Genomic DNA, 12,818 nt, shown 5'->3' on the forward strand with positions numbered 1-12,818 from the left:
GTTGGTGGTGATGGTGGTGATGAGGGTGGTGGTGATGGTGGTGATGAGGGTGGTGGTGATGGTGGTGATGAGGGTGGTGATGGTGGTGGTGGGGTTGGTGGTGATGGTGGTGATGAGGGTGGTGATGATGGTGGTGGTGGGGTTGGTGGTGAAGGTGGTGATGAGGGTGGTGGGGTTGGTGGTGATGGTGGTGATGAGGGTGGTGGTGATGGTGGTGATGAGGGTGGTGGTGATGGTGGTGATGAGGGTGGTGATGGTGGTGGTGGGGTTGGTGGTGATGGTGGTGGTGGGGTTGGTGGTGATGGTGGTGATGAGGGTGGTGATGATGGTGGTGGTGGGGTTGGTGGTGATGGTGGTGATGAGGGTGGTGGTGATGGTGGTGATGAGGGTGGTGGTGATGGTGGTGATGAGGGTGGTGATGATGGTGGTGGTAGGGTTGGTGGTGATGGTGGTGATGAGGGTGGTGGGGTTGGTGGTGATGGTGGTGATGAGGGTGGTGGTGATGGTGGTGGTGGGGTTGGTGGTGATGGTGTTGGTGGTGATGGTGGTGATGAGGGTGGTGGTGATGGTGGTGATGAGGGTGGTGGTGATGGTGGTGATGAGGGTGGTGATGATGGTGGTGGTAGGGTTGGTGGTGATGGTGGTGGTAGGGTTGGTGGTGATGGTGGTGGTGGGGTTGGTGGTGATGGTGGTGATGAGGGTGGTGGTGATGGTGGCGGTGGGGTTGGTGGTGATGGTGGTGATGAGGGTGGTGGTGATGGTGGTGGTGGGGCTGGTGATGAGGGTGGTGATGATGGTGGTGGTAGGGTTGGTGGTGATGGTGGTGGTGGGGTTGGTGGTGATGAGGGTGGTGGGGTTGGTGGTGATGGTGGTGATGAGGGTGGTGGTGATGGTGGTGATGGTAGTGATGAGGGTGGTGGTGATGGTGTTGATGAGGGTGGTGGTGATGGTGGTGGTGATGGTGGTGGTGGGGTTGGTGATGAGGGTGGTGATGATGGTGGTCGTAGGGTTGGTGGTGATGGTGGTGGTGGGGTTCTGGTGATGGTGGTGATGAGGGTGATGGTGATGGTGGTGGGGCTGGTGGTGATGGTGGTGATGAGGGTGGTGGTGATGGTGGTGATGAGGGTGGTGGTGATGGTGGTGATGGTGGTGATGAGGGTGGTGAAACATTGCTCTCCCCCGGGACTTTCTAAGAAGACCTGGACTGTTAGAAAGAGCCACTCAGAAATAATACCCCTCTTTACCCAGCCCTACTGGAAGATAAATCTTTATCAGAACCAACTATTTCTTGAAGGCCTTCATAAAAAAGTAACAAAATAATCGGACTAAAATGTATTTATTTGTTTGTGTTTATGTGGCAAGGGAGAAAAAAATGAATCCTAGGAGGATCTCTGGATTTAGAAGATCCATCGATTTAAAATGCTCATTTGTCTACATATTGCTGCAACTGGAGAAGTCAGGTTAAAAAAAAAAAATGTCTTGGTCCTTAAGTCCTAACATTACAGGAAGCATCTGCTTTGAGAACAATGACTCACGGCCTCTGATAACAGAGTAACCTTCTCCTTTCAAAGAGAGAGAGTGCTCCCAGAAACGGCATTTTCAATGAAACTGTAGGTCAACAGAGTCAGAAAACAGCCACTAAAAGAAATGCATTCTCTCTCTCTCTTTTTCAAAGATTCATTCTGCTCTCAGGATAGTGTTGTCTGACCCAGTCTTGAGCACTTTAGCCTTCCCAGAGACATATGTCTCTTCCCAAAAGAAAAATCTAAGAAAAAAGTTTTAAAATGAGACACAGTCCCCACTTCCCCCATCTGCAGTGTTGGTACTATTTGCAGAAAAAAGAAAAGAGACTGATAAAGGAGATTGCAGAAAAGATAATGCAGTAGAAATTCTAAAATAAGAGTATACAAAATCTGAGCAAAGCCCAAATATTTATCAAAATCATCCATGTTATTCTGGACCTCTGCATTGCGGTAAAACTGCCACTCTAGTAGAGCCAAAATGATAATTCTTAGTGGATAAATAATGAATGTGGAACTACACTAAGTATTGTCTGCTCTGACTTAGTATTTCAATATTTTCTTTAGCCATTATCATAAAACCAGGGTTCATTCATTTTCAGAAATAATAGTTCAGTAATGAAAGCAGAAGTCTACCCTCATATAAAAGGAAATAATGCATCCTCCACCTTCTTCTTCAGTATTACTACTGATAATATTAGCAGCTGGTGTTAAATTCCTCATAGCTGCTGGATACTAACTTTCACTTTACACCTGCTCTGGAAAGTTTCATTATCCCCATTTTACAGGTGAGGAAATTGAGGCTCAGAACAGTCAGGTAACTGCACAAGATCATACAACTGGTGCTAAGACAATCTCAGATCTTTTTTTTTTTTTTTTTTTTTTTTTTTTTTTAAATATTTTATTTATTTATTTGAGAGAGAGAGAGAGAATGAGAGAGAGAAAGCACGAGAGGGAAGAGGGTCAGAGGGAGAAGCAGACTCCCCGCTGAGCAGGGAGCGCGATGCGGGACTCGATCCCGGGATCCCAGGATCATGACCTGAGCCGAAGGCAGTCGCTTAACCAACTGAGCCACCCAGGCGCCCGACAATCTCAGATCTTAAGCACTAGTCTACATTTCCTCTCCAAGGAAACAAGGCCTCCCACTTTCCTGACATAACTCCTATGAAAGACAAAGTGGTTTGGCTCCCATATACACCACCTCTTCCTGACTTCTATCCCAAACTTACCCCCCTAGTCAGTCAATCTCCAGAGGAAGAAAAAAAAACAAAAACCCACAGATATAGATAAACTTTGATTTTACCTTCTTTAATGATGGTGTTAATTTCTCTATGTTGGTAGAGGATCAACATTTATAAAACGAACTATTGTGGAATCCCATCCACCCTTCATTATGTGCCCTTAAATGAATTTTTTAACATAACTCTTAACATTATAGGCATTTATGCCTCAATCTCTGCCCTCTGATGAAACATCTAAACATGCTTCTAGTTAATGGTGTTTATAATTAGGTGGTAGGATTATGGATGATCTTGGTTTATTTCCTTTACTTCCAGGATGTAAGCACCAAATATATACTACTCTTTCAATTAGAAAAAAAAAATACAATAAATGTTCATTTTAATGGGAAAAAAAAGCTTAAGTATTTACCCTCAAAATTATTTTTCCCTTCGTATTAAAAAAGACATTCATCGACCCAATTTAATCCTAAACCAGATTTGAATCCAAATTTAAGAGACGTGGGTTCTTTTACAAATGACTCCCACATTTACATCATTTTTTCCTGTACCTTAAAAATTAAGAAATATTCCATAAAACTGAACTTTAACACTGTGTCGCTCTTTTCTTTTCCACAGGCCTACTTAATAAAATCCTTAGTACTCAATAAATATAAACATGGTTACATATGGTTTACATAAACTATATATAAATATATATCAGACTACTGACCTTGCCCATTTCCCTCTCTGGGCAGTCACTGGCCTACATTTCCCAGCCTCCTTTGCAGCTAAATGTGGCCATTAGAAGAGGAACACAAGTGATATGAGCCCCTTCTAGGCCCATCCCATAAAAACCTCCCACATGAGAAAATCCATGCTGTTCCCCTGCAGACTTGGAAGATACATGTTGATGATGAGGGAGCCACAAAGTGGAAGGAAACTGGGTCTGTGAATCTCAGCTTGGGGTAGCATCTGGGAACACCATTTTGGACTCTACATGAGCAAAAATTAAGTGTACTACCTAAAACACTGCAACTCTGGGGTTTCTCTGTTACCCTACCTAACATGTGGCTTTATTAACATACTGCAGTTATTACTACAGAAGGGTAAGACTTCATGCTGTTTATCTTACCTTTTTCAAAGACTCCTTCTGCTTCCAGGACAGAGACAGTGAGGTTGGCTGCCATCTTGACCAACTCGGCCTTCACAGTGACCTGGGAGGGGCTGTGTTCCAGAAGCTCCACCCCAATAGTCACATTTCCTCCAGGCCTGACGATCCCTGGGGCTGTCACCAGAAACCTAGGCCTGAAGAGTTCCCAAGAAGAGGAAAAACAGTTTCTTATCTTTACATCTCCATTCTTTTCCGATCCTAAAATTTCAGAGAGTGAGATAGACTCTCCATACTATGCCAATTGCAATTGTTCCAATTACTCCAATATTGCTCCACTGTTCCATTTAGCAGCTGCACTGAAATTCTATTGAGAAATTCTCATAAATCAATCTTAATACAGTAATTCCTGCACCCCTAGAGGAGAGCGTGTGTTATTATTTCCATTTTATAAACCACAAACAGCACAGGATGAGCCTCAGTGTAAAGAGCTTACATTGGGGCATGCAGAAGTTATTGGCAACGTACAAGCCTCTAAACTCCTTTACAACCTCATCCCAGCGTGATTTTTTTCTTGGCTTAAACACACACACACACACACACACACTCTCTCTCTCTCTCTCTCTCTCTCTCTCTCTCTCTCTCTCTGCGGTTTTTATTCAAACTTTTTTCCATGGGCATCTGCCCCAGAAAACACCATCTAACAAATACCACTGATTGAAATATACCATCGGAAATTAAACAACCAGTGGTAAAATGTCCAGGTGTAGCAGTGCATAAAAGTCCGCAAAAACAGCACTTTCTCTGCCCAAGCCAAGGGTAAAGCCTCAACTGCAAAAACCCGTAGGAGAGGGGCACTTTCCATTCACGTGGGTGTCTCATTAGTTATCTTCCTACAGTGTCTGCACCCGAACCAATTCACCTCAGTCACACCTTGCCAATGCCGAACCTGAGAGACCTAGTTTAGAAAAAAATACATCACACGCCTTTGAGAAATGAAGGCACACTGTTTGAGGAAAAGGCAGAGGCAACGTGTACTAAAACTAAAACGTGTCTCTAGAAAGTCGTTATGGTCAGAAAGACGCTTCAACAACTTCCAGGGGTGGAGAAGGTGACTGTCCCACGGAGAACCCAGCTGCAGAGACAGACGGTCTACCCTCCAGGCCGGTGCTCGGCTGGGGAGCGCGGCCGCGGGGCAGGTTCCCACCCGCGGCCGTACAGCCGCCGTCCACTGCGCCCGCCCGGCCGCCCGCGCCCGCCCCGCGCCCGCGCCCGCGCCCGCGCCCGCGCCCGCCTCGTGCCCGCGCTCCTACCGGAGGGCCGCGGCCAGCACGGCGGTCCACACGCACACTAGGTGGGCGGCGGTCAGTAGCCCCCAGCCCCGCATCTCGGCCGCGTCTGCCTGTGCCACCGTCGGCTCCTGGGGAAATTCGCGGGCGCCGCGGGGTGTGGCTTTCCACCTCCTCCCCGCTTTTTTTCCCTTGACTCTGGAGTTTAGCAATCTGAAATGGGCGCGCCTAAAAGCGGAGTAAGAAGTCTAAATTGAGACAGGACTTCGTGGCTCCACCCCTCCCACGGCATCACAATGGCGCTTCTCGCTGCTCCTGCCAGCATCGAAAATCCTCGGGGGTGGGGGGGGGGGGGTCAGAAAGCTGTCTCTAAATGCGGTCAAGCCCAACCTGGCCCCGGCATCCCTGCTCCCCGCGGAGAACACAGGGCGCCCACTTCCCCAGCCCCACCGGGTTCCCCGGGGCTGTTTACACTAGCGCTCTACCAGCGATGCCGAGAGTGAATAAACAGGCCCATCCTTGTGAGGAGAAATTCAGAGCAGCTAAACGAAGTGGAAAAAAATCATTGTCCCCCAGACTCTGAGTCATAATTTTAGAGAAATGGCAAACACACACACACACACACACACACACACACGCACGCACACAGACGCCAAACCAAGGTATTTTCTGGGGAGTTGTTTAATGTATATGAAAGGAGAGGAGAAAAACTATTTTTACCTAAAACACAAATGAAGGTATTTTGTTTGCCTCTCCAGGAAAATGCTGTGGTTTCTCCGTTGGAAAAAAAAAAAAAAGCAAGAAAGGAATGCTGGCACACGCAAAAGTTAGGTGTTGCTACTTGGAACTGGGAGAAGCAATTATCCAGGGAGATGCTTTATATTTTTGACTGTCTCTACACACATTTGCTACGGACAGCATTCATTAGAACTGTAAAGTTGGGAGCAATTTGTAGAAACACAATTAGGATTGGGGTAGCTCTCCTGTCCCAGTAGGACGGTAGCCGTGGTGCAGGAGTTACCAAGCTTACCCAGCTCCTCACCACCCTGGCTTGTCAACAGCTCCTTCTCCAGTTCTTTGGCACTGGCACCATCTTCAGATGACTCAGGTTTCACCATGACTACACCATAAAAGCAGAGAACTGCCAGAAACTGTTGAAAAACAGGCACATTCAGTCCCTGACAACTTAAAGTTTCTAATTCGTGGAGAAAAGTTTTAGATGGTGACTTTTTCAAGCAGGGCAAAATGCACAAGGAAAAGAGGTCAGCAAAGGGATGTCATGTGACAAAGCTATGTGCTAAATAAGGGAGAAAGTAGCACCTAGACAAACTGTGGTTTTTGGAATCCAGGAACTTGCTTTCCTCCCTTTCCTGTTCCACCCTTTTTCACCCTGTGGAACGGCTTGCAGAGGTCCCTCATGTCCCTATGTCTCCTACAGGCAGCCTATCTTTAGTGGCTGGCTTCCTGTGCAGGCAGGACTTGAGGATAGTGAAAAGTGTCTGAGTGGATGCTTGGGTAGAGATCCTATCCTTGACAGAGCTATCACTGCTGATCTAGTCTCCTCCCCTCTGTTGTTCAGAGTGGAGGACGAAGGTCAAGTGTGAGCCAAGCCCAGAGATCTAAACCAGTGCTTCTCAAACTCTAACATGCATGAGAATCACGTTGGAATGCAAACTCTGTTCCTGGGATGAAGAATGAGATTCTACTTTACTTCAGTATACAGGGGGTCACAGAAGGTCTAGAAGTACAGGCAATTTGGGGCACTTTGATTTAAAAGAGAAGTTGGGAACATGGAGAAAATTATTTTCAAGCTTCACAGAGATGGATCAATAAATTCAGGTTTATTCTAGAGGCAAGCAAATGCATTACAAGAAGACCTATAGAAAATCCACTAGTTATTTTATAAAATTAAATCTGTGCAGATCTTTTTTTTTTTAAAGATTTTATTTATTTATTTGAGAGAGAGAATGAGAGATAGAAAGCACGAGAAGGAAGAGGGTCAGAGGGAGAAGCAGACTCCCTGCTGAGCAGGGAGCCCGATGCGGGACTCGATCCCGGGACTCCAGGATCATGACCTGAGCCGAAGGCAGTCGCTTAACCAACTGAGCCACCCAGGCGCCCAAATCTGTGCAGATCTTAAATTGATGTACCTCTCTGTTTATTTCTTCCTTCTCACAATACACACTTGTTGAAAAGCTTAACCATACGGAAATTTAGCCATGTAGATTTGCGTAGAGATGAAGCTACTACATGCCTGGTACACAGTACTCAATAAAAATTTGTTCAAAGAATTAGCAAAAAGGTTCATCTCAAAGGCTTTTTTTAAAGTTTTATTATTTACTTAAGTGATCTCTACACCCAACATGGGGCTCAAACTCACAACCCTAAGATTAAGAGTCAGATGCTCTACCAACTGATCCAGCCAGGCGCCCCTCAGAGTCTTTTTTTAATTAAGAAAAATTTAAAATAGCCTGAGATTAACAATAAGAGATTGGGTTAAATAAATTATGGTATATCCATGCAACAGAATACTTGAAGTAATTAAAAATTATGTTCTTGAATTGGAGACTATATAGAGGTAAGTATTCATGATATGCTGTTGGGGGGTAGAGAATCTGTTTCATAAAACAGAATTTAAATATGATTCCATGTTTATAAAAATAAAGTGTATTTATGTATACATACACATTGTAGATATATGCGTTGAAGGATGCTCACCAAAATGTTGTATGTATCCTGGTGATTACCTCTGCCAAGTTTTCTATAATGAACATAAATATCATTTTCATTTAAGAAGAAACCTACAAAAGGGTACTGTTTTACTAAGAGGTCTTTTAGGCAACATCTTAGAAACTTTTACATAAAATTCACGAATTTTAATACTAAAAAAATTATGTGTGTTCCTCCCATGAAAACTGGCCTTTGGCATAAGAACTCCCCAACGTTCCTGTGTGCCTCCTGACTGTCTTTAGGGTGTGGCTCATTGAGAAAGCAGAAAGAGTATGAGACTGATCCTACCCAATCATGGCAGCCAAAGAGCAACCATGGCCTCTGCATCCAGTGTTGAACTTAAAGTCGCTCAAGGTCAGCCAAGGGGAGAAGAGCTAAATGTGGACAAGAACAAGGAAATACGAGGGAGAACTGGAACCTATGTTTCTTTTACCACCTCCAACTTTGATGTCTTGGGTAAGCTGCAAGTGAAGCTGGTATCTTTCACCAAGAGCTGCATATGCACCTCGCCCAGAATTCAGAAAAGCTCAAGGAGGAGATCTTCTAAGACCTGGAGGAACATGGGGCCTCATTGCCACCCCCCACACACAAAGTGAGCTAGCAGATCAGTTAACAATGAGGGCCAGTGGCTCACCTGCCTGGCACCTTGCACTAACCTTCAGAAAGTAAAAAATATGGCTCTGCTTCACTGCTGGCTTTCAAGTTCACACAAAATGTCTCTTGTGGCCAACACCAACACAGAACCATACAGGGAGGGAAATTCTGAGACATTGAGCTCCATCTTAGATAAGTTGCCATAGTACAAAGCTACCAAAGTTTGTGCCTCAACAACTTGACAGCTGTATATACCCTTTTTAACTATATTTAATTTAAAAAACAGACAAACAAAAACAGAAAAATCATGCTTTCACCTAGCATGATGCAACTTTCCTTCATACAACCAAACACAACATAACCCTCTCTCCAAGAGGGGATATAAAGTTCCTTTAACTGTCTTTGGATTTTGTTCATGCCTCTTCTAGCTGAATCACATTCTCCCTTTGAGACCCTATAACTTCAATACCAGGGTAAAAGTTTAACTACTATTAACACATATGGTAGAAGAATGACAGGGAGGAGAAAAATATTGGTTAATAATGTATACAAATGTATTTATATCAAAACAAGAAGGAAATGCAAATAACTAGTACAGTCCTCATTTCTGCTACTGGTCACATGGAGGTAGATGGTATTTATAACTACCTTCTTCCACTACCTATTATTTCTCTGCCTTCGGTTCTTTCCATGGTTCTTTTTATGGTGAGGTGACCCAGATCTTCATTTCTGAAGGATGTGGGCCATTAACAGTTCTCCCTGTATTGTATTATTTTCTATTGACTTTAATCACAGAACCTGGGAAAAGAACTAAGAAATGCCCTTAGTACATCTTCTGCATTCCAGAAATACTTCTAATTTTCATTGTGTAGTAGCAAATCCTTGACAATCAGGATCATTCACTCACTTCTGCCAATAGAGTAACCTCCTCTTTGGCTATTGATTCACTGGCATGAGGAACCCCACGTGACCAGGTGGAAATCTCAACTGCCAGTTGAAGGGAAACATTACAGTGTCCCCTACTGGAAGCATTGCTATCTTGGAAACCGAGACCTCTGCACAAGCAGAGCCCAATGCTGCTCTGGAATGGGAAGCAAAAATTTTAATAATGGATTACTAGAGGTAATAGAGGAACCACTCTTATTCCACCCCTTTATTCTAGTAAAGCTGCTTTTGGGTGAAATATTAGTTGCTGATTTAGAACATAAACAACATCCTAGAGCCTATTGTTTGATTTTTTCACAAATTTGTAACTTTTCAGAAATATTATATATGAAATTAGTGTCAACTTCTCTTCATCATCTATTTGAGAACTATTTCAATAGACTCCTGCACAGAACACCAGAATATTCCCTGACACTCTTTTTTAACCCAAGAGCAGAAGGAGAAAGTCCCTGTCCACTGGAAAGCAAGGAATGATGTTGAAATTAACAAGGAATAATATTCCTTGGAATAATAATAATGAGACTTATCCTTAACTTTCTTTTTTTTTTTTAAAGATTTTATTTATTTCTTTGACAGAGAGATAGCAAGAGTAGGAACACAAGCAGGGGGAGAGGGAGAATCAGGCTTCCCACCAAGCCAGGAGCCCAACGTGGGACTTGATCCCAGGACCCTGGGATCGTGACCTGAGCCACAGGCTGACACTTAACAACTGAGCCACCCAGGCGCCCTATCCTTAACTTTCTATATGGCAGTCCAGAATTTAAAATTAGAGCTCTACGTCCAACCACACTATCAAAGAAGAGTGAACATTGAATAAAAATATTTTCAGAAATGGAATGGCTCAGGAACTTTGCCTTCCACAAATTTTTTTCAGGAAGTTACTTTAGGAGGACATATTTAGCAAACCAATGAAAAAAAAAAGCCAAGACAAAAGAAGATGTAAGAATCGGGAAAAAGTATATATAACCCCAGAGAGGAATGAAGAGAGAAGTTTCAACAGGAAGAAGAATTCCAAGGCCTCAGGGGGGAAAAAGGGATCTTAATAGAATAGATAAACATTATGGAAAACTGGAGAGGGGTGGGGGAGGTTGGGGGTGAAGACTACAACAATGTAATGTAGTGCAATAAAAGGGAAGGGGAATTACATACTTGGGGGGAAAGAATGCTGAATAAAAAAGGAAGTATAAGGGCACCTGGGTGGCTCAGTTGTTAAGTGTCTGCCTTCGGCTCAGGGTCATGATCCCAGAGTCGGGCTCCCTGCTCAGTGGGAAGCCTGCTTCTCTCTCTCCCACTCCCCCTGCTTGTGTTCCTTCTCTTGCTGTATCTCTCTCTGTCAAATAAATAAATAAAATCTTAAGAAAAAAAGAAGTATAGCCATAATTCATCAGTTGGCTCCGCAGTAAACAATAATTACCTAATTATGTTGATGTAGGAATGGTTTATCGGTTTGTAATTCAGAAAATCACACTCATTAAAGGGAAAGAATTAAGGGTTATTCTGCTTTTCCTGTATGAACTGTATCACTGGGTAACCAAAGAGTAGATATGAAGAAATTTCTCCTTATAGAAGTCTTCCAGCTAATAAATGTAAAATGAATGTTAGAATTAGAATAGCACCATATCACAGACAGCCCTTATTGAATCAATAGATCTAGACCAGTGCTGCCCAAGAGAACTTTCTGTGCTGATAGAAATGCTTTATATCTGCCCTAAAGCCACAAGCAACATGAGGCTAGGAGCATTGTTGACATGTGGCTAGCGCAACTGAGAAACTGAATTTTTAATGTTATTTAATTTGAATCTATTTAAATGTAAATAGCGACATGTGACTAATAGCAAACACAATGGATCATGCAGACCTAAACAGTCATCATAAATGACTACCAGTATCACAAAAGGAGCCCTGTCTCCCAGAAGAACCCCTACCACCTAAGAAGTGGTCTTGCCAAAAAATTGAACGTGAATCAGATCAAGCTTCTAGATTCAACTACCAATTTGCAAAGAAATATAAGGGGACATATTAAGCACCACATGGATGTATTACCAAAATCCAGACCACAGGAAACTACCAAACAATCTAATTTCTTCAAGAAATAAATTGCAAGGAAAATAAAAGAATGAAAGAAACCATGCATTTAAAGGGAAATAAAAGACAATTAATAGCCGGGCACCTGGGTGGCTCAGTTGATTAAGCATCCGCCTTTGGCTCAGGTCATGAGATAGAGCCCTGCGTAGGGCTCTGTGCTGGGTGTGGAGTCTGCTTAAGATTCTTTTTTTTTTTTAAGTTTTTATTTATTTATTTGACAGAGAGGGAGGGAGACACAGCGAGAGAGGGAACACAAGCAGGGGGAATGGGAGAGGGAGAAACAGGCTCTCCGCCGAGCAGGGAGCCAATGCGGGGCTCAATCCCAGGACCCCGGGATCATGACCTTAGCCGAAGGCAGACGTTTAACGACTGAGCCACCCAGGCGCCCCTTGTTTGAACCTTTAAACTATGTGCATAGGAAATTATTTTAACACTGTGTCAGATTTTTAGACCTTGCCAACATTATATACACACCAAAGGTTAATCATCACACCGACCTAATACATCTGCTTTGTTCTGTTAACTTCTTGGCTTCTCCTTGCTTTTCATTTTCATTGTTCACTTTTGGTTTTTGGACACCTCCTGTGTAACCTTAGAATGAACACTGTAGACTGGCTACTAAAAAGTGATCCAGGGGAGCCTGGGTGACTCAGTCAGTTAAGTGTCTGCCTTAGGTTCAGGTCATGATCCTGGGGTCCTGGGATCAAGCCCCTCATTGGGCTCCCTGCCCAGCAGGGAGTCTGCTTCTCCCTTTCCCTCTGCCCCTCTCTCTCCCCTCCATTTTTGTGCCCTGTGCTCTCTCTCTCTCTCAAATAAATAAAATCTTTTAAAAATATATAAATAAATAAACAAAAACAAAAAGTGATCCAATTGCTTCCCTCTGCCATATATTCCTTTGTCCAAGCAGCTGCACCACTAACATATGCCTTTCTAGGTTCAATTCAGCTAGATGTGGCCGTGTGACATAATTCTGCACGATGATACATAAAAAGAAGACTGCAGAGAATGCATTCTCTCCCCGAATAAAAAAGCAATGCCTCAAGAGAACGGGCCCTTGGCTCATCTGCTTCCATCCTGCCCAAAACACAGGCATTAGACCTTGCAACTCAGAGGATGAGGAAAGCAGAAGGAAAGAAAGGTAGAAGGTACTTGGATCGGGCGCCTGGGTGGCTCAGTCGGTTAAGCGACTGCCTTCGGCTCAGGTCATGATCCTGGAGTCCCGGGGTTGAGTCCCACATCAGACTCCCTGCTCAGCAGGGAGTCTGCTTCTCCTTCTGACCCTCTTCCCTCTCGTGCTCTCTATCTCTCATTCTCTCTCTCTCAAATA

The 12,818-nt window shown here is 43.8% G+C and overlaps 1 protein-coding gene across 3 annotated transcripts in view; it reads right to left on the bottom strand.

Moving 5' to 3' along the window:
- CD109 (CD109 molecule) overlaps window positions 1-5,364 on the bottom strand; it is a 128,172-nt gene extending 122,808 nt beyond the window's left edge. For 2 of the 3 annotated variants that reach the window (XR_003521615.2, XM_027603211.2), the window contains exons 1-2: window positions 5,162-5,363; window positions 3,873-4,045 (exon numbers count right to left, since the gene is read on the bottom strand). Coding sequence is in view for 2 of the 3 variants with exons in the window: in XM_027603211.2 (XP_027459012.1) it covers window positions 3,873-4,045; window positions 5,162-5,235 (247 nt within the window). In the remaining variant the exon portion in view is untranslated. Of the gene's footprint in view, window positions 1-3,872; window positions 4,046-5,161 lie in introns of all 3 variants that reach the window. The other variant, XM_027603213.2, reaches the window with a different exon arrangement.
- Between the last annotated feature and the right edge of the window lie 7,454 nt (window positions 5,365-12,818).

This window comes from Zalophus californianus, chromosome 7 (assembly GCF_009762305.2).
Source record: "Zalophus californianus isolate mZalCal1 chromosome 7, mZalCal1.pri.v2, whole genome shotgun sequence".
NCBI lineage: Eukaryota > Metazoa > Chordata > Mammalia > Carnivora > Otariidae > Zalophus > Zalophus californianus.